The sequence below is a fragment of the Ictidomys tridecemlineatus genome, chromosome 4 (genome assembly GCF_052094955.1).
Source record: "Ictidomys tridecemlineatus isolate mIctTri1 chromosome 4, mIctTri1.hap1, whole genome shotgun sequence".
Classification (NCBI taxonomy): Eukaryota; Metazoa; Chordata; class Mammalia; order Rodentia; family Sciuridae; genus Ictidomys; species Ictidomys tridecemlineatus.
The window spans coordinates 198479744-198502489 of record NC_135480.1 but is presented as its reverse complement, the minus strand read 5'-3'; the positions used below and the strand labels follow the sequence as shown (position 1 = coordinate 198502489).

At 38.5% G+C, this 22746-nt stretch overlaps 2 protein-coding genes across 2 annotated transcripts; both read right to left on the bottom strand.

The window, feature by feature from the left end:
• Nucleotides 1–2102: 2102 nt before the first annotated feature.
• Nucleotides 2103–3044, bottom strand: LOC101955065 (olfactory receptor 1J4). Its single transcript, XM_005321158.1, has one exon. It carries the CDS (start codon nt 3042–3044, stop codon nt 2103–2105), a length of 942 nt encoding a protein of 313 aa, XP_005321215.1.
• Nucleotides 3045–9281: 6237 nt separating this feature from the next.
• On the bottom strand, nt 9282–10223 carry LOC101954795 (olfactory receptor 1J2). Its single transcript, XM_005321157.3, has one exon. It carries the CDS (start codon nt 10221–10223, stop codon nt 9282–9284), a length of 942 nt encoding a protein of 313 aa, XP_005321214.3.
• Between the last annotated feature and the right edge of the window lie 12523 nt (nt 10224–22746).

Genomic DNA, 22746 nt, shown 5'->3' with positions numbered 1-22746 from the left:
TAAACCCTTTCCAGTAGGCAGGTGGGCTGGCTATTTCTTTAGAGGAAGTCACTCAAGAGTGTCACCAGCCCATGAGTATGAATGACAGGTGTTGACTTCTTTGGAAAGTGGTCCTGTCAGAACTAGGCAGAACTTCAGGGATCTGAGGGACAGAGCTGGAGTAGGCTGGGGAACTGAGTGAGTACTCAGTCCTGCAGACGACACCACCAACATGGGGAGGCGTCCGCAGCAGGTTCATGATGGTGTCCCGGCTAGCTAAGGCAGGCTTCCCGTAGACCTGCAAGAAAGGTTCCAGCCCTGCTCAGGTTTTAACTCTGGACATGTTGAGAGCCACAGCCAAAGGGGCCCCAGCAAACTTCTAGCTGCCAGCAAACTTCCAGCTGCCGGCTGATGATTGGCTCACAGTGGCCCCAGCAACATCTAGCTGATTGGCTCCTCTGCTGTGATGTTCATTGGGCTGTTTCCCTGCCCTTCAGACTGCCAGCTGATGATTGGCTCACAGTGGCCCCAGCAACATCTAGCTGATTGGCTCCTCCACGGAGCTGCTCATTGGGGGACTTCTTTGGCTCTGCCCACGCAACCCAGCCAATCGGCCTCAAGAGCAGGAGGATTGTGGGAGGTGGAGAGGCTGGTGTGGTGGGGAGAGGCTTGTGGAAGCCAGTGGTGGCAGTTGGGCTCTGAGGGTTTTTTCCCTGAGGAGCTGTTTTGTTTGGCGTTTGTAGTTCTAAAAATAAAGTTAGTTTCTTTTGACAAGTGGCTCCTGAATTGTGCCAAGCCAGACTTCGGCAGGACACATGGACAGTATGGTATTCTTCCAATCTGTCTTTCCTCCTCTACTCACCCACCAACTCCCTCACACTCTGTTAGTCATCCAGCTCTAGCTCAAGCCACAGCAGCTGTATTGCTGTCTCCCAGGACAGCTGATTACCTTGAATTGGAAATATAGCCAACATGTCATGTGGCCTGTAGTTACAATTCAGCAATATCTGTAGAAGTTCTGCTCCCAAACTCATCTCTGTTAGGTAGGAAAAACTAACATTCATTTTTCTTAGTTGTAGTGTTAAGCCAGATTTACTACTGAATTCATTTAAAATAAAAATGTGTTAGGTATTTTATAATTTTTCCATCTATACCAGAGAAGCAATTGAAGGTCAGATGGGTTAGGTGAATGGCCTGAGGCCACACAGCCCCGACTCTGGTACATAAGGCTTTCGATTGAGATCTATTTTTCCTTGCTTGCAGCTACATGGTGCTGAGTCTCAGAAGCACTGGTAATTCTGTTTATCCTCAATTATAGGCCCCAAGATAGAGCCCTATGGGGCCCTTCACTGGATGTTGAAGAAGACACGATATAGAAGACAAAGATATGTGATTACTAAGTTGTACAGTACAAACCTAGAGTCACTAAATTGAGCATAAATGACTTTCAGGGAGATAGATAATGAAGAGAATGAATGAGAAAGGGACCAAGTTCAGAGAAGGCTCCTGACTATGGATGCTCTGTCTTTCTCATCACCTACCTGGATTGAGCCAATTCTTCATTAAAATTCCCACAGGTAGTCAGGAAGATTCAGACAGCTGCTTTGAAAGAAGATTGTTGAATGAAAGTTACTATAGTCTAAAAGGGTGGTCAGTGTTCAAGGACTTGTGTCCCTGAATGTAGCAGCTGATCTATAGGTACAGGGTTTCTTGGTACCATAAAGGGTACTATATAGTCTCTTCTCCTGATCCACAACAATCATTACCACCACCACCAAAAAATTTAAGAACACTGAAAGGAAGATGGAGGAAGGAAAAGACATAATTTAGAAATTCTATGCCAAGGGATCTCTTTATTCAACATCACCCAACCATTCATAAGAATATACCCAGGATATAAGAGAAGAAATTTAAGTACCACTAAATAATTTCTAGTGGGCAAGAGAAATCACCAATAATATTAACTCAGAAATCACAGTAGATACTAAATGGTTGCAAGGAAAAGAGAGAATAAGGATAACAGAATACAATTCAAGTAACTAAATATTTATTGAGCACTTATTTTATGCTGATCCCAAGATTAGGAATTTAGCATTTAGAAATACATGAATATATAAGCAATGTCACTGAGACAAGACTGTTGCCTTATTTAAGAGTTTCTCCACAGCCCTCTTCATGTCTCTGTTCCTAAGGCTATAAATGAAGGGGTTCAACAGTGGGGTGACCACTGTGTACATAACAGAAGCAATTATGTCCTTGTAACTGTAGGTGCCAGATGAGGGGAAGAAATAAACTCCAATAATTGTGCCATAATATAGAGACACCACAGAGAGATGGGAGCCACAGGTGGACAAGGCTTTGCAGATCCCTTTGCTAGATGGAACTTTGAGAATGGTGGCCCCAATGCGGCCATAAGAGATCAGGATGCACATCAGAGGTAGAGTGATGACTGCCACTCCTAGGGTGAAAATGACCAGTTCATTGAGGGAGGTGTCTGAGCATGAGAGTTTGAGTAAGGCAGCAAGGTCACAGAAGAAATGGGGGATGGTGTCACCATCACAAAAGGACAGCCTGGCCAGGAGGAGGGTGTGAAACAGGGCGCTGGCACAGGACAGGATCCAAGACACCGCTACTAGCAAGGTACATAGCTCCTTTCTCATGATGATAGCATAGTGGAGGGGGTGACAGATGGCCACGTACCTATCATATGCCATTGAAGTGAGAAGGAAATTGTCCAGATCAGTGAAAAATATGAAAAAATACATCTGTACTATACATCCTGCATAAGGGATGGACTGATCCCTAGTTTGCATGCTTATTAGCATCTTTGGGACAGTGACAGATGAGAAAGAGATGTCGGTGAGGGCCAAGTGGCTGAGGAAGAAGTACATGGGGGTGTGCAGGCGAGAGTCCAGCCTGATGAGCAGGATGATGAGCAGGTTCCCCAGCACCGTGGTCAGGTACATGCCCAGGAACAGGGCGTAGTACATGCCTTGCTGCTCTGGCTGGATGGGGAGCCCCAGGAGGACGAACTCGGACACACTGCTTTGGTTCTCCGTCCTCATTCTGCTCTTCCCTCTACTGGGATGGGAGGGCCATTGAAGAAAGTAAAAACAAAGTGTGACTTAAAACAGGCAGATAAAACGAGAGCCATTCAAATGATGAATACAGTATACCAGTATCCATCTGCATTGCCATGAGCCTATTAAAAAATCTTCTAAAATAGAATTTGTCAACAGAGAAGAGAGTTTGATATGGCATTACTCACCATCCAGGCAAGAGGCAACTTTGACCAAAGTGAAATTTCCAGCCGTGTCTAAGTCAGTGAAGAGAAACCTCCATGGTCTTAGGAGAGGAATATTAGGTTAAAATGGTCCCAATATCTATTCTGTTTCTATACTTTAACAAATAATCATTAGCCTTTCTCGTGCCTTCAAGTTACGATGTATCAAACTTTTGAAATATGACTTCAAAATCCATCAATAATCAAAGTCTGGGGCAGAAGTTTCAATAGCATATGCCTAAAGAAAACTGGACCAAAAATTAAGCACCAAAGTTCCCAGTATATATAAAATTGATAAGAAAAAATTATCCATTGGTTAAAAGGTCACTGCTATAAAAAGAGAAAACATTATTGGCTGTTCCATAATTATTATAAGTAATAAATTTGTCAGGATATTTTAGATAATTTTATAATAACCTTCTGAGTCAATGAGTTCTTGTGGCACCATGAAAACACAATCCATAATAGAGTTTTCATCAACCAAGGATAAAGAAGAGGGCCACTCATATATCCTTTCCTCTTTTTTTAGCTTCCTGATTGGGCTCCCAGAATCTTGATCTTTAGAACTTGCTAATAGGCCCTGTTCAAGATCCAGTTATATCCAGGTCCCCCAACTCATCAGTGTCAAGTGTCTTAAAAATGTATTTGCAATTTTCCCCATCAACTACTATCTACCCATTAAAATACTCTAAAAGCTAAATTATTAAATCCTGTAATACAAGTGGGAAAAAGATCTAATTATGTCTTAATAAAAAGTTACCTTTAAGCCCCAGATTAGTTAAATGCCTACTAGAGATGCCTATAGACAGAAAGTCAATACAAGATATTACAGCTATATTATACTAGTTCTTAACTAAAGGAAAATTTAGAAGTTTTATATAGGTTAATGGTAGGCAAAAAATTCTTTGCTTTTTCTAAGTTGGTGATTTGAACATGTTCCTATCCCATATGGATGTACCATCTCCTTTTTAAACTTACTGAAAACAACTGACATATCAGATGTGACAGTTCTGAAAATAATAACACCTGGCCCAGTTCTCAGTCTGTCCCTGATCGCTTAAATATTCTGGCTCTCCTTGGAACTGTGACTTTAAGCTAAGAGCTTTCTGCCTGAGAGTTGCATGGTGTGTTGAGAAACGCATTACAATTAGGAATAGCTCCAAATTCGGGCAGCATCACTTCATATTTGTGAATTCTGGGCAAGCAGAAAAAAACCCATTTTTCTCATCTTTAAGTTAGAAGTAAGACACTGAGCTTAGGTCCTGAGAATATTAACAGAACGATAACTGAGATGTCCTAGTATTCTAGACTTCCCCCTCTTTCTCCATTCTCTTCTGGTTTCCCTCATGCTATAAAATGATGAAATGATGACTCCTTCCCAAAGCTGTAATTCTATCTAGTTTATGAGATTTAGGATTTTAATAAAAGCTCCTGGATCTAATTAAGCCACGCCTTTGTGTTGTCGTAGTTCTGTATTAGCTCTAAGTAGAGACCACGTAGAGATTCTCACTGCACCACACCCAACCTTCTCAATACCTTAACAGCTGCTTGCTAGTAATGGATATTTTCTTGATAGTGAGGGTGTGTGCTGTAGAAGGCAAAGCCCAAGTTTTTAAGCCAGACAGAAGGGATTCGAATGTTGCATCTCTTGGAATTTCAGCTTTTCCTCTGTAAAACTGGAATAATAATCCCTGCATTTTACTGTAAGAATTAAGTAAAATGGTGTCTGTAAAACAACTCTCTCATAGGAGCTGTTCTAGATGAGGTGACATAGATTCTATTAAATAAAGAGTATAAAGATCTCTAGGGAAGATACTCAGTGTCTTTAATGAAAACCAGGAGAAAAAAGTAACTATGTGGAAATATTCAAAGTCCTCTATTTTAGCTATTTTGAAATACACATTACATTGTAGTAGATCTTTCCAAGGATCAGGGTTTGATGTCTTTAATGAAGGTCTGAGACTACACTAAGGGTCATAGGTAAGAAATCATCAGGGTGATTCTAACAGGGAGTTGCATTACGAGAGCTTTGCTAAAAAAGAAATCAAAGCTCCATAGCCAGAAATAACTTCAAACATACATACAATAAAAGTAGGACTGATACACAAATGATCAGGAACTTTGGAGAGAAACACTAAAGAGAACTGGTTTACACTACACACATTAAGAAGCACACATCCTGATACCTAAAACATGAATGATGACACAATACCTCCAGCCTGGTTTGGGGGTGTGCTTGCTAATTTATATAGTCATCTGGCTCTATTCCTCCTCTCCCTAAGACTTGGAGATAGAGGCATGAGCATTATTGACTAGTGATGGTTGCTATATCCTTGTCTTTAGAAACTAGGAATAAAAAAATCATTTCAGCACAGAGAGCATAGGGGGTCTCTTGGCACCTGTGCATGCAAACACACCTGCTACTGATGAATACCCAGTCCTGCTCTGAACTTTATGCTCAGGTTATCCTACTCCCAAAGATTTGTATTGCCTTCTCAGCTGCTCTCCAGTAGACCCGATTTTGCATATAACTTCCGTGGCATGGACATCAAAGAGAAAAGTCATGAGCCTGGAGCTTGCTTCTTTCATTTCACCAGCTTCAGAAATGGTGATGTGAAGACTTCACTCTATCCGCTAGGGCTAGGACCCAATGGGACAGGACACCAAGTTGTGATTAGAGACTTGAATTAAACATGTATTCATTTCTCAGTTTTCCTCTTACTCCCTCTAGGACAGATGCCCCAGGGCAGTGGTCTCTAAACTTTAATATTCAGCAGAATCAACTGGGGACCTTGTTAAAGATGCAGATCTCAGATCCACCTCCAGAGATGCTTATTTATGAGATTTGGGGCCAGATATTTTTCAGGCAGGTGTTTCCAACAGACTTTGAAGAAACATTGTCCTTATGAAGAGCATCAGGATGCAGGCCCTAAGCTCAAGAGATGGGGAAATTCCTTCCCTGCCAGATTTGGATTGCCCCTGTTAGGTCATAGTTTGGGATGTGCAGAGGAATTTCCTTCTCAAATGCAAAGTACCTTTTGCTTGTCTGTTTGTAAAAGTAATGCATCTTCATCCAAATACTCTGGACATGAAAATGATGGCAAAAGTTAAGATACCTTGCCTATCCATTATTCATTTCTAAACCTTCTAAAATGATTTTTATTAGTAAACATTTATATTTATGCAAGTGGGATTCATTTTATAGTATTTCTATAATTATTTTACTCACATTTATATTTCCACTTCTAGGTGCATCATTATTTTTAAAATATACTTAAAGTAAAGAAGGTTTAATCAGTCTCTTCTGGAATTAGCACAAAGATTCCCTATGCAATGTTATTAAAGATTATATAAGGGCTTTAAATCATCTGTTGTGTCAGTTGCCCAATTGAAGCTACTTTAATATTTCTAAAAGCATCAACTGTAATGGGCTTCTCTGTTTGGGCTCCTCAGTATCCGTGGCTTGATTGTTTGAAAAGGCCACAAACAATCCAACTGTGAAAATGCCTGAACAATAGAAGTTCCAGTTGAACTCTGGAAAAGGAGATGACCATGTCAAATTGTTTTCACTCCCCTGTAGTATAAACCAAAGATTATGGAATAAAGTTTTATGAGCAAGAGCAGAAAGGGCTATTGCAATTTTTTCACATTCTATATTGAATATCAAACATCCAACTCCTTCAAAATGTTTTGATTTGCATCCTCACAACCCAAGCAGACTCTGTAGGTATCACTACAGCCTTCAATGTCATTCCGACTGCTGGTTACATACTATCTAATCTTATATTTATATGTTAAATTGGGAAAACATCTTATTTTGCATAGGCAGGTGCCAAAACAAACAAAACCAAAATCACCCCCCAAGAAAAACAACCCACAGAAGTGATGTAAAGACCAAAATAAAAATGTGATGTATCTAATGATAATAATGTGGATTGGATTTTATACAAGTGCTATTTATGTCCTGTGTCCAGAAACATGTCAAGTTCTATGACACTTTTTAGAAATGAATGACATCATGAAGCACAAAATTACTCAATGTTCTGCCAAGAACTCAAGAGTACCTGTGTTTGTGTGTGTGTGTGTGTGTGTGTGTGTGTGTGGTGAGGGTATAGCTTTTTCAATATCATCTAAAGTTTTATAACTAATGAATATTTTATTATATCATGTATCATGTGTGAAATAATTATTAGTGCAAAATAAGAAAATATGTTTTTTTTAGAGTTTTTCTAGAACATGTGAACATGTTCTAACGAGAGGGGGAAAATCAGAGTATTGAGTGACATTAATAAAGTCACAAGTCACATCAAAATTACTCAAAATTTAATGAAAAAAAACATGTTGAATATATGATGTATGTTTTCAAAACTTTGGATTTATTTTCACTTAATTGTAGTTTGATGTGATAATACAAGATATGATATATAGTATCTGGTATGTCTATCTTCTGTATGAAAGAGAAAAGGAATTCTCATGTCTCAGGAAAGAATATTAGATTTTTAAAATTTCTTATTAGAGTATTATCTATTATATTAGAGCTTAAAAGTTTTACTGCCTACAGAATTAAATAGAAAAATATCAACACGAACCACTATTGTTTCCTCTATAACTAAAATAATTGAAGCTATCTCTTGCTTCACTCTACCTGGAACAGAATTCATGAAATGTGCATCCAACAACTTCCAAGATTGAGTTCTTAGACCAGTTCTTTTCAAATTCTAGTTCACAATTCTGCAGCATCAGGGCAGCCTGGGAGCTTGTTAGAAATGAAAATTCTTGGGCCCTACTACCTCAAAACTGCTGAGTCAGAATTTATGGATGTAGATCATAGGAATCCCTACTTAGCAAGCTCTCCAAGGATCCTTATGGACCCTAAAGTTTGAGGGACTTTGCTTTCATTCTTCAATTAGGAAGGCAGGATGTCCAGGAAGGCTAGTCAGGGCTGAATCCATAGTAGCATTTGTAGGAAAATGATGGTACCTTCAGAGAGTTTGCATTCTTATTTGGTTATATTTCTAAAGAGGCCAAAATCTTCATTAATGATTGAGTTTGGAAGCTAAACAAAATCAATGACACAGTATTGACAAAGAGGGGGCGGCGGTGCTTGGGGATGTATTGACCACCGGACACCTCACTCTTCAGCACTGTGACATTTAACAGTATGAGCAGAGAGTAATATATTTCCTCTTATTTAAGTGACCAATTATTTTTGTTCTTTGATTTCAGTAGACCAATAAAGATGAAATTAAAACCCACTTAGTCTGCACAGGAGAGTTAAATAATACAGCACATTCTTTGATTCTGGGTTGTTTTAAAGCCTGGGATTGTGGGTCAAAAATGTATGGGTTTCCAAAAATCTCAAATAAAGAATAACCAAACTCTGAATTATTGTATTATTTATGACTCCCAAATTGAAGAAATAAGTAATAAAATTAATTTTATATTTACTAATCCAAATCTTTTTATAAGAAAGCCATTTGGAAAGTATAATAGTAATTACTAGAGGTTAGAAAAGGTAAATGTGAGAAGAGGTGGAGGAAAGTTATAAAAAAGCTATCAAAGAGCCAGAAAGGAGGAATTCCAGTTAGATAGATTCTAGTGTTTTACAGTAAGATGTGTGACTATAGGTCAGAATAACCTCTTATATGATCTTTGAAGAACTAGAGGAGAGGTGCTTGAAGTGTCCAAACAGAAAATAATGAAAAGGAGATGAAAATGCTAATTAATCTTGTTTGTTTAGTACACAATTGTATACATGTACCCCCAAAATATGTACAATTATTTTGTGTTAATAAAAAAATAAAACAATTTTTAAAATATAGTTGTAAAGGAGAACATTGTGTAAAAAATGAAATTCTGGTCAATGAATATTTACAAGACACAGTCAACATGCTGTCATTTGTCTTAGAGCTTAGAGATATAAACTGTTTTGAAACACATTCAAATGGAAATCAAATACAACACATCAACCAAAATGGAGTTCTGAAAACTAAATCAATCAATAGGTAAAAGTCAAGTGTCACTGTGAGAAAAATGTTGCTCTACTGAAGAGTTTCCCCAGGGCAGCTTTCATATCTCTGTTCCTCAGGCTGTAGATAAAGGGGTTCAACATGGGTGTGACCACGGTGTACATGATGGCCACGATGATGTCCTTGTCAAGGGAATTGCTGAAAGTTGGGAAAAGGTACTGTCCAAATATGGCTCCGTAATACAGACACACAACAGAGAGATGAGAGCCACATGTGGACAAAGCTTTGCAGATTCCCTTGGTTGACGGGACCCTCAGGATAGTGGTTCCGATGTAGCCATATGATACCAGGATACATACAAATGGCAGAGTGATGACTACCACCCCGACTGTGAACATGACCAACTCATTGAGGAAGGTATCTGAGCAGGCCAGCTTGAGCAGGGCAGCCAGGTCACAGAAGAAGTGGGGGATGGTGTTAGCAGCACAGAAAGACAGCCGGCTCAGGAGAAGGGTATGAGACAGGGAGCTGGCACAGGACAGGATCCAGGATACAGCCACCAACAAGGTACACAGCTGCTCCCTCATGATGGTGGTGTAGTGGAGAGGGTGACATATGGCAACATATCGGTCATATGCCATTGATGTAATAAGGAAGCTGTCCAGGTCAGTAAAAAATATGAAAAAATACATCTGGGAAATGCACTCTGCAAAAGGGATAGACTTGTGACTAGTCAGCATGTTCACCAGCATCTTTGGGACAGTGACAGATGAGAAGGAGATGTCAGTGAGGGCCAAGTGGCTGAGGAAGAAGTACATGGGGGTGTGCAGGCGAGAGTCCAGCCTGATGAGCAGGATGATGAGCAGGTTCCCCAGCACCGTGGTCAGGTACATGCCCAGGAACAGGGTGAAGACCATGCCCTGCTGCTCTGGCTGGATGGGGAGCCCCAGGAGGAGGAACTCGGCCATGCTGCTCCGGTTCTCGGTCCTCATGCTGCTCTTCCTCGTGATCCAGATGGAGAATGGAACTCTGAAATAATCATTTTTATCAATCATATAAAAAGGATTCATGTACTATTTAAAGAGAGTGGGAAATAACCTATTTCTCCTTATATATTGGTAATAGGGAACTAGAAAGATTATTGATCACAAATGTTAAGGAGGGACAGCATTTTTTGTTCACTGACAAAATGTAATTCTTGCACCTGTGCCAGTGAGAATTAGATTGTGGAAAAGACGATACAGCCAAGTTACTGCCCCAAGAAGTTTTTGTGGGAGTATTCCAAATAATTAATCATGGTGCAGCAACAATTAGATTTGATTTCTATATCCATTACTAAACTTCAGGTGAAAGGTGGCTTTTTCAAATGAAAAGCTGCAAAGCATAATATTGTTTTCTTCAAAAAAAAAACTGTCATAAACATGCATACATTTTTGTTTCAATTAAGTAAAGGGGCCCTAAAAAAATCTTGATTTTATCAATTCATTCTCTCTGTTACAACTAAAGAGATCTTTAAAAAATATTTATTTCAACATAATTTCTCCTGTTTAAAAATCCAAAGATTCCCACCGATCTTAAGATGAGGGTAACAATCTTAATATGGCTTAACAGCCCTCTTAAACCTGTGTCTTCTACATTTCCCATCAATTTTCTCTTTCATCATTGCCTTCCCCACTGTTGACTTCTCTGTTTCAACTTTCCCAAAGACACATTTCCACTTAATGTCATTTAGATCCCTTCTCCTTGGTGATGTTTTTTGTGATCTCGTGCCATGTTGGGAAAGCAAAGACAAGACTGGCTCCTGGAAAATATCTTAGGCAATTTTTGTTTATGCCTTATTGTCTAATGGTCAACATGGGGTAAGTTAGGTGACAATTTGACATCATTTTAAATGACATTCGAAGTTTCACGGTATATATTTTTCTAATTCCTTCCCAATCTAGTCCCCCTTTGTTCCTTTGGTTTCTTGATAAAACATCCTATATGAATTGTGATGGCAAACAAAGTGACATTTTAGTTGTATCCCAAGTTTTCATCTCCCTCCTAGGTGCTCCTATCATTTTAAAACACGGCATCTCCTAATCAGTTGTGGTAAGCAGTATATTAATCTCAAAGATGACTACATCCTTGACTCCAAATCTGTGGCTATGTTAAGGTATAAGACAAGGGGGAATTGAGGCTGCAGATGGAAATAGGGTTTCTAATCAGATGACTTTAAAACAAGAAGATTATCTGCATTAGCTCAACATAACCACACATTCTTAAATGTGGAAGCAGATGCTGGAGGGTCATAGTCACAGACAGACCTGAAGATATTAAGCCACTGGTTTAGAAGATGGAGGAAGGGCTATAAGCCAAGGAAGGCAAGCTAGCAGCTGGAGCAGGCAGGGAAACAGATTCTGACCTTTAGACCTGCAAGATGGTAAACTCGTGGTGCATTTTTTAGTCATGACATTTGGGGTAATTTGTTAGAGCACTAACAGTAGACTTATACATTAGTGCTGGAATGACTTCAGGTACATCTAACTGTTCTGGGTATCTGGGTGCCAATATGCAACAAAGTCTTCTTCCACAACTCCACAGCACAAGGATGCAATCACTCAGCAAAGCGATTTCCTACCTGAGACACAGAGAAATGAAGTTACTATCTCAGCAAGAGCATTTGTCTTTAATCATAAAGAAGAGATCAACCATTTCCCAAAACAATCTCAAGATGATCATTTTTTAAATAAGAAAAGGAGAGCTAAGAAGGGGCTCTTCTTCATCCAATGATTTTCTAATCAAGAGCAAACATTCAGCAGAAGACAAACCAGGGACAGGTTTCAGAACATCTGACTTTTAAAATGTAACTCCATAGGCTTCATTCTATTCCTAGAAGGCTTCCGCATCCTAACTTACATACATGCCTATTGAGACTCGTCAGAAGAAAATGTTACAAGTGTTAGGCTCAAACCTCCTCCCTTGTCTAGAATCCTGAGAGTGAACATTTTCTCTTCTCTCTTTTTCTTCTTCTTCCTCCTCCTCCTCCTCTCTACCACCTTCACTGGAGGCACCATGAGACTGGGGAAAAGGCTCAGGTTTTGGAGTAAAATAGGCTTGGCTCATGGTCATACTTTGATCATGGTATATTGACCCATAGCAGATTTCTTAGCCTTTGCTGGAATTATCATTATCATTATCATTCAGGTGGATGAGATATAGGTGCTATTTACCAGGAAAGGAAACTGCCCAGGAAACTCAGGCGGTCCTGGATGCAGTTCCTGTGCCCCAGACTGTATTTGTAAATGAGCTGGATAATTTAGCAGACAGCAAAATGCCAATCCACGAGCAGCCCACCATACCCCAAAGCCAAGGCTGGAGAGTCGCTGGGTATTCTGCAAGATGTGATAAAGCGACTGTGCTTGCCCTGACCCTGGCCTCCTACACCACCCCCTCTTTGATAATCCTTCTTCACTGAGCCTTTCTCTTAAAGTCCCCTCTTACTGTTTCAGAGGCCATGACACATCTGAACAATTCCTACACAGACAGACATTAAGAACGAAATAAGTGGCCCTTTGGAGAGACATTTGTCCTTAAAAACCCATGCACTCATTCAACGTCTAGATTTCCAAACCCTGCAGTGGTTTGTTAAGGCATTGCAGATTGTTCTGCCTAAACAGAGAGATATTTTTGTCATCAAGGAAAAATACCCCTAATGTTGGCAGTTAGAACATTCCCATAACCATGGAGAGAGATGTTTGGGGAGTGTAGAAGGATTTCCCCAAACTGGCGAAACACTCAAACAATTGGGAACACTCACTTCCTGTGCTGTTCAGATGTGGTTTTTTAGGTCGGGATCCAAGGCAAATGAATGCCTGTCTTTATCTCTTCATCCACTTTTCTCTTTCTTTTTCCTTACTCTCATCCTGTCTTCTTGTCTCTTGATTCACTTTTTTCTTACCTTTTTCTCTTTCCTCTCCTAATCTTCACTGTCTCTGTCCCCATATCTCTATTCTTCTCTATTCTTTTGTCACTCCATCTCTCTCTTTTCTCTTTCTTTTTTTTTAAATGAGGTAACCTTTTTTTATAGCTTTATTTTACTCATTTCTTTTTTATGTGATGCTGAGGATCAAACCCAGGGCCTCACATGGGCTAGGCACTCACCCTACCACTGAGCTATAACCCCAGCCCATTTCTTCTTTCTTACTCTGTTTCCTATTGTCTTTTCTCATCCATGCTCAAGTCTGTCTTCTGAATTTTCCTCTTTTATATCCATATATAAGCACATTAATTAATGAGGGGAAAAATTCATCGCCATTTCATCCCCATGACTGACCTTGACTGCTTTTATGATCAGGTATTTGGTGGGTGAATGTGTCCTGAGGTTCTCTGTGGGAACTAAAAACCAGTTTCCAAGATCCTAGACACTTCTCAGGCATCAAGAAGAAATGCTACAAGCTCAAATTCTCATTGCTGCTTGCCAGTCCCAGATCTAAATATGAGTATAACTAAGTATAAAGACCCCTGGGGTGTAGGGAGTAGACCTTGTAATTTCTGGGTAAAAGCATCCATCAGACTTCAGTTAATTGCCCCCTTTGCCCCCTTGATTCCTCTAGGAAAGGAGTCCTATGGGAGGCATTTTTGTTCTGGGAACCTGAGCGGATAAGTCCACAGAGAAAGCATCTCAAGGCACTCTTGGCCTCTCTTCCGCTTTGCCCTCTGCCTTCCCAGCCTTAATCGTACTGGGTTTGAGTCAGGGAGGAGTGAAAATAAACTGCTTCCAACCAGGTCCAAATGGAAAGCCAAGTGATTGGCTGGTCTCTGGGAAGTTAGGTAGAACCACATTCTTTTCAAAGGGTTTTTATTGAGCCCTTCCCACCAGGTATCCCAGAGGATGTGACTTTGTGTTTCTTTACTCTGATGATCCTATTAAATGCAAAGTGGAAAGAGAGAGGGAAAATAACTTTTATTTTGAAGTTTAATTGCTTTGCTGACAAACTTAGGTATGGTTATATCAAATAAAAATAGTTTTCAAGGGAGGAAGGATGGAAAGAAGGGATAGAAGGAGAAGAAGTCAAAAATAAACAAAAAAAAATACCCCAAAAAATGAACTTGAAAATAGAAAAAAAATCTGACACATAAAATCCAGAAAAATTGTCTCACACTTGAAAAGCTTCAGGTTCTTTGAAGTTGATCCTTTGAAAAAGTGATTTATTTATTTTATCATTTGTAATTCTTAGGGGTGAGATAACAGACAATATAGAGAAGGATTTTAATTTTAGATTATAAACCTTGAGAGTTTGTTGGCCTTTTTCAAAACTGGGTTTAAGAGGTGGTAGATATAGTGAAGATCTTATGTGGGCAGCTTCTGTCTAGATGATGATGCTGTTTTACTGACACAGCTTCATGAAAACTTTGAAACAAAGGGATTTGGAGACTCTCTCAACTCAGAATGGTTGAATCCTGCTGGGATTTCAGGCAAAAGCCAGGAAAGAAAGTTAACAGCATCTAGCCACCTCAACAAGCTTTTCATAAATCTCTTTTAATGGTTATGTCATAATAGTTTCAATGGATGTTTATCACAGTCAACATAACCATTCCTTTATTGATGAAAACAATGCTGTAATTTTTCTCTCTTAAAATTCTATTTTAATTAGACATCTTTCTACATAAAGCTGTTTCAGTATGGAGCTAAGTCGAAACTTTGTCAACACCTACATCATCAACTACCCAACTCCAGTAGCTGCTATTTTGCTATAGATTGTGGCAAATCAGTCACAGTTGTCCTCTCTCCATCAACTTGGGTGCATTTGCACAAACAAACCCTTCAAAAATGTGGAAATTTTATTCTTTTCTCTCATTTTTCAATGACTTCCATTGCATTGAACTCACTCTTCTCAAGGTTGTGGCTTAAAACTTGGAACAGCTTTACCTATAAAATTATTAAATTTAGACATTCCATTCCTTCTCTTTCCACTTTACCCAGCATATAGGCCACTAGATATAAACATGTCTAATCTCTGATTCTATTTTTTTCCCCCAAATTTGTTTTGCCTTCACTCTGTTACCTCTCCAGTCTGGATCTTATGGTTTATCACTCCTAACAATTTGCCCAAGTCTTAGGCATGGTGGTCTTCCGTCCACTCACGCAGCAAATCTTCAACGTTAGCTCCATCCATCTGGTCACATTCACACCTCCTTGTTTTCCATTTATTCATCAATACACTGGAATCTAGGTTCCTTTCCCACCAGTCACAGATATCATTCTTAATCATGTCATCAAGATTGACCTTATTATGAGATCCAATGGATGGTTTTAGCACTTAATCATTTTACCCCTTAGTACCCTGACCCCATACTTTTGTATTTTCCTCACACATCTCTGGTTGCTCTTTGGTGCCTTCTTTCCCCTTTCTCTGCTGTTTCTCCAGTTGTGAATGTTCTTTGTCCTCTGTCCTCAGCGATTTCCTCAGTTTCCTACTCTTCTCATCTCCTTCCCCCCCCTTCTCCCCTCTATCTCCTATTTACTCAGTTTTTCTTACTCATTTCTTTTCTTTTTAGGTTTTATGGCTTGGATATGAGATGTCCCCTAAAAGCTCATGTGTTAACGCAGGAAGGTTCAGAGGGGAAATGATTAGATTGTCAGACCTGTAACCAGGGAAGTAATCCACTCAGTGTTTTAATAGTTTGAAGGTACTACTAGGTGGTGGGTCGTGGCTGGAGAAAGTAGGTCACTGTGGTGTGCCCTTGGGGATTATATCTTCTTTCTGGCTGCCATGAGTTGAGCATCTGTCCTTCAGCACACCCTTCCACCCTTCCGCCAGATGTTCTGTCTCATCTCACGTCCAGAGCAATGGAGCCAGCCAACCAGGGAGTGAAGCCTCAGAAACTATGAGCCCCAAATAAACTTCTCCTCCTCGAAGTTGTCCTTGTCAAGTATTTAGGCACAGTGACAGAAATCTAACACTTGAGGCAATCTAATTCTTTTTGATGGTCCATGAATTTCTGCCTCTAGCCAAAATAATTTTTTGGAAATTTTCCTCAAGGATGACCAATAGATACCTCATTCTCTATGCATTAAAACTTCTCAAATCTCTTTTTCCTTCTGTGTCCCCCAGCTGTGTGAATAGCACAATCATATTAGCTGTTCAAGTTATGAGTTTATAGAGGTTTTTATCTTCTCTGTTCACTTCATTTTTTACAGCTTTATAAAAATCAGTGCGTGTAAAATTACCATAGTCAGATCCTGACCTTGAAGGAGGGTTTAATATAATTCTAATTGTCTCTCTGAGACAGACTTTCATAATCTCTTACCTAAATGACTGTGGCCACCCCCTAAATAGACCTTGTTAAATGCTTAGGCTTGCCCCCCAGGAGTCCATGCCCCGCCTTCTGACATATCTTTTATCCACTGCAAACACAGACTCATTATCCATTCACTACCTACATGAATGGTTTTTAATATGAACTCTTTATTTTATGATCAAATCCTTTCATGGCTCTCCCTTTTCTTTTGGGTAAGGAGCATATTCTTTTGAAAGGTTCTGCATGATTCATTTTTTTCTAACCTCTCTGGGTTCATCGTGAACCTTTTCCCTAGTTGAACTATACATTTTTGTTAACTTTATTTTTTATAAAATTTGTTCTAATTAGTTTTACCTGATAGTAGAGTGCATTTTGGCACATCATACACAAATGGAGTATAACTTCTCATTCTTCTAGTTGTAAATGATGTAGAATCACATCAGTTGTGTGATCATATATGTCCATAGGGTAATGATGTCTGATTCATTCTACTATCCTTTCTATGCCATACCCTCTCCCCTCCTGTCCCTCCTCTCTGCCTAATCCAAAGTACCTCTAAATTTTTTCCTAGACTGTCCCGCCTCTTTTTGTGAATAGCATCCACATATTGGAGAAAATATTCAGCCTTTGGTTTGGGGGATTGGCTAATTTTGCTTAGCATGATATTCTCCAGTTCCAACCATTTACCTGCAAATGCCATAATTTCATTTTTCTCTGAGGTTGAGTAATATTCCATTGTGTATATATACCATATGTTGTTGATCCATTTGTCTGTTGAAGGGCATCTAGGTTGGTCCCATAGTTTGGCTATTGTGATGATATTTTTCAAATCTGTCGTGCTTTTTCTTTTCCTGGTCTTATTTTATTCCTGTTTTCTGCCTTCTACTTGTCCTTCCTCTCCACTGCACCTTCTGTTAGTTTTCATCATCTGCCTCCTTTTAACTTCTTACATGAGGTTCTTGCCTTATCCCTTTGAGTTGGATGCCCCTTTTCTGTCCTCCCACAGCCTTCAGATATCACTTTTATTACAGCATTTGCCACACACCAATTTGACCATCCTGCTCAATGGATTGGGAGCTCTTGGAGAGGAAAAAATAACAACAACAACTGTGCTTTTCAAATCTTTACTCACTCTCCTTCACAAAGTCTTGCCATGGAGTCATTACACAATATTTTAAATTAGTATTTAAAAATGGATGAATGATGAGTGAAAGAAATAATGAATAAAAGGCTATCTCCTCCACACGAATCTCTGTTTCTTCTCTATTCTTGACAATCCAAATGTGTTCGTTTTCTGAAGATTTCTTATACTCATGTGGTCAAAAGAATATTCCATGACCCTGAGAATTATTATTAATAATTAATTAATAATAATTAATTATTATAACTAGTTAATTATGACACATAACTACCAAAAAAATTCTTGCATGTATTCAAGTGTTTCTGTAGGAAGAAAATTCTCTACTCCTTGATAAGTGCTTATTCCCCTGGGCCTAGTAGAAACTTTTTTCCTGGTTCCAAATTAAACGGGGGAAGGAAGAAGCCCATATGCTACAGAGCCCACTGTTGTAGGAGATATCGTGGCACAAAAGAACTAGACTTTAGGCTTGAAGTTGATGCTTTTGGGTGTGAAAACACATTTGGCCATTTTCTTTAAAGCCATTCTCAAACTCAACAAAATGGGGAAAAAACTATCCACCTCAAGAACTGTTATGGTTAAATAAGTTCATAGATAAGATATTAAAATTCTTTATAAATAAATGAATCTGTAAGTAATAAAAATTATTTACATTTTTATTCTCAAAGGAGTTGGCTGTCTTTGGTATCTGGGAAAGGCACACAAACACTGGGAATAGTTAGGGAAACACAGCAATCACTTCCTAATTGTCTCTCACCAGAAACTTGTGGCAGTGGTCCCCTGGGTTCCTGATCTGGCTGGTAAAGAGGGATCTCCTTGTCATTGTCTTAGAGGCGACGAAAAGGAAAGACTGCTCCTCTTCCCCATGTCTGAGCTGAGCTTGTGACTTATCTCCCTATCCTAGGTCAAGTCTCTTGGAGAGAAAAATGAAAAATTAGTTCAAACCATGGAGGTGACAGTGTTTGAATTTATCTCTCACTGAGCTAGGTAAGGGCAATGCTTACAGTCTCCATTCAGAAATGTGTGTGTGTGTGTGTGTGTGTGTGTGTGCGCGCGCATGTGTGGTAATGGTCCACACATGTACGCTTGTGCCAGGTACACTTTATATAATTTCTTTGGACCATCTCAGATAACTTGGGTGGACCTAATAATGATAATTCTTTGGGGTTTGCACTTTCCAGGAGAATGTTTTTTCATGTCACACGTTGCTGAATATCTGACCTACATTCCAGCTGTGAGCATACCCTTCCAGGTTAAAAATTTAAAAAATAATAATAATGACCTGCATTTTTACAAATAGTTATAAATATGCCCATGTACAATTTTCTATAATCTATTTTCAGAAATTTTATAAAGTTTTCATGAATTCACTTCATTTTAAAACAATTTTTTCCTTCCACTGAAAGTGTACCATAGTTGCTGTAACCTTTCTCCATTGATGAAAATCAGGAAGCCCAGGAAAAACATTGGCCAGGGTCTTCTGATTTTGTCTTGAAGTCCTAAAAATTCCACTTTATGCTCAGTTGTCATTATATGAAGTAGCTGGTATCCTAGTTTCTCTATTTACCCCTAATCATCTAATCAAGCCTTCTATCCAAAGACTTTTGGGAAATTACAGATCTCACCTTCTTCTTAATGAGGAACTGTATATACAGGTGTCTCTTTTGTGAAAAATACACTTCTAGAGGCAAGAGAGCCTAGTGATTAGGAGCATGGGTTTGAAATCAGAAAAATCTGGGACTGAATGATATTCCCATCATTTTCAAAATGTACAATTTTAGGCACATTACTTACACACTCTAAGCCCTAATTTCCAATTGGTTAAATGAGAACGATACTGTTTTCATGGTCCCATTAGGTTGACATGATATAGGTTACATGTCACAAAAGCTGGTCTGTATTATTCACACAATAAATATGTAATCAATGAATGATAGATATCCTAATTTTAATAATATTATAATCTATAATAATACCAATAATATTATAGTATAATAATATTTATAATCACTAATAATGTTACTCACAATACTAATTTTTATTAACAGTATTACTGATATTATCACTAGGCACAAATCTTGAAATCATAGATTCTGATTCACTCATAAATTCTCAGATTTACTTCTTGAAACTCTTGAGTGCTCCCAGGCAGCAAGTGCTGTCTTACTGGACCATATATTTAATGAGAGCATTAAATATAGTTGGAAGAATATAGTCTTTCAGGTCAGATAGACTTCAGCTGAATATAGACTAATGCTATACTCAGTTTCATCACTGAGTCCGGGTGTCCTCCTCTCTAAAATGAGGATCAGAATGCTTATGTTGAAAGGTTGTGGGACAAGTGAATAGTATTTCAAAAGTACCTAAAACAAATTGCTCTATCAGATTTTATTAGCAACACAAGTGTTTCTCCAGTCTTGTCCTATTGCAGTCTTTCCAATGGGGAAGAGAGTAAATTTGTACTCAATGTCTATAGCCTCTGCTTTTATCCTACCTGTAATTTTAACCCTCTCCCTGCTCACTCTGAGGCAGCTGGTGCCCATGTTCTGCTATTTGACCCTAGTACCCCAAATCAACTGCTCTTGGCCACATCATTTTACTGATGGTGTTGGCTGTGGGGCTCTTTCTCTCCCAGGTATCTGAAATCTTTTCATCAAGAGAAAAAAAGACATTAAAATTCCAACTAGAGAAAATATTGTACAGGAAATCATGCTACACAATTGTAGTTTTGCAGAAAAAATGAGAAAAAAAAACCTGGTTGAGATAATTTGAAGAATCTCAAGAAATTTAGAGAGGTTTTTTTTTTCACTCATTTTCTTAAATTAGTGAAAACTCTGGAGTCAGGCTTTAGTCTGTGCACAAAGACTTCGCTCATATGGCTAAGTAGTAGATCATTTTCCACCTGACTCTGGGAGACTTTATAAGCGTTCATAAATATTCTGGTTCTGCTTCTAAACTGCATATGAAACCATTGGCTGCATTGCTATAGTTCCTGAAAGTTAACATTTGACATGAATTTTCACCTACTGGATTGAAATGGTTCATAATTACATTCTTCCTTTCACTGTGAGCAAGAATTTTGCATCTGTTTTATCTCAAGTTTAATTATAAAGGAGACAAATGGAACGTAGAGACATATGGAATGCAGAGTTCACTAAGTTTTACTGATGGATAGAATTATGTGGTAAGTTAACATTTGTTTACCTATTTCTTTAGTACTAGTCAATAATTGTTTCAATACTTCACTCTTATAAAGCTGCAAAAGATAATGTAATCTATTCCCTTATAAGGAAAAACAAGCATTTTTTTTCCCTAGGGGATATGTGGAACAAAATTATTACATAAAAGAAAAATTAATCTCCAACTTTATAAGAAATATTCAAAGTGGAGGAACAAATTTAAATATTTAGCAGTAACATGTGAGTTTCTTTTCTTCACATGCTTGTCGATGCATGGCGCCCAGTTAAAATTTTTATTAATGGCACTTCATTGTGTTAAATTGCATTTCTTTTATCACATTTAGACTCTTTACAATATGTTTATTGGTCATATGAACTTCATTTTATATAAATTTCTAGTTCATATTTTTGCTATCATTATTATTATTTGGTACTAGGGATTGAACTCAGGGGCACTCAACTATTGAGCCACATTCCCAGTCCTGTTTTGTATTTTATTTAGAAACAGGATCTCACTGAGACCTTAGCTTACTTAGCACCTCGCTGTTGCTGAGGCTGGCTTTGAACTCGCCATCCTCCTTTCTCATCCTCCTGAGCCACTGGGATAATAGGCATGCCCAGCCTTTTTGCTAAATTTCATTGTAATTTTGGTCTTTTCTTTATTGATTCATAGGAATTCTGTATGCATCCTGAATATCAACCTTTTGCTGATTGGGGCATATTCTCCAGGGTGTAGCTTGTCTCTTAACTTTACAGGCTTGTGGTGGAGGTGGTATAGTTCAGAAATTTTATATTAATGCACTCAAACTAGTTTGGATTTATGTTGTCTGTTTTATGGGGTCTTGATTAAGAAAAGTGTATCTGGGTGACAACTTGGTAGCCTGAGGCATAAAAATTGCAAGTTTGAGGCCAGCCTCAGCAATTTAGTGAGGCCCTAAGCAACTTAGTGAGTTGTCTCAAAATAAAAAATAAAATGAACTAAGGATGTGGCTCAGTGGTTATTGAACCCCTGGGTCAATACCCAGTACTCCACCTCCTCACACCCCCAAAATTATATTTCTACCCTAAGATCATAAATATAAGGTATGGTATGTTCTTCTATTGGTTCTACAATTTTGTTTCTCATATTTAATTTTTAAATTCATCTGGGACTTTTTGTGTATGGTGTGAGATACAGGTATAATGGTATTTTTTCCTGTATGGATGGCCAACTGCCCATGAATTGAAGAATCCATTCTTTTCTGTTTTCTCAGTGACTTAAAATGCCACTTCTGTCAACTGTCAATATTCACCATAGACCTATCCATATCTAGTCTCTATCTTTTCCTCCATTGCTTTATTGTTTTTTCTTTGTAAAAATACATTATTTACTGCAATCACAATAGCTTTAAAATAAGCTTTGATATATTATAGTGAATTCCTACCTTCTTTTTAAATAACAGAGATACAGATTTTCATATTGACTTGGGCTGGGAAAATCTCTTATAGGCTACTTTAGAGACACTGAAAAGATTAGTATTCCTTTTAAAAATTAATTTTGGCATTCAGATTGTAGAAATGGTGACAGTACCTACCTAGCTCCTATATCTAAGACTACTACATCAGCCCTACACTAAGTTGTTAGAATAGTGTAAAAGGAAAATTATTAAGTAAATATTAACTGTTAGTATTATCATTTACAGAGACTGGGACCAGACAAGAAAGAGAGTGGTTATACATCCTACACCTACATTATTTTCTACCATGTTTGCAGTGAAATATGGGGTAAATGTAAGAAAATATGGAAGACACTTGCTAAGTCAGAAGAACATCTCTATCACTCTATGCCACAATCATCATTTCTTATTCCAAGACATTATACTTTTTCCCTTCAACTTTCTTCACAGTACCTCACCCCCACATTGATACATAAGT

Excerpts from the sequence above, each read along its gene's own strand:
- LOC101955065 (XM_005321158.1), bottom strand. The coding sequence starts at position 3,044 with ATGAGGACGGAGAACCAAAGCAGTGTGTCCGAGTTCGTCCTCCTGGGG.
- LOC101954795 (XM_005321157.3), bottom strand. The coding sequence starts at position 10,223 with ATGAGGACCGAGAACCGGAGCAGCATGGCCGAGTTCCTCCTCCTGGGG.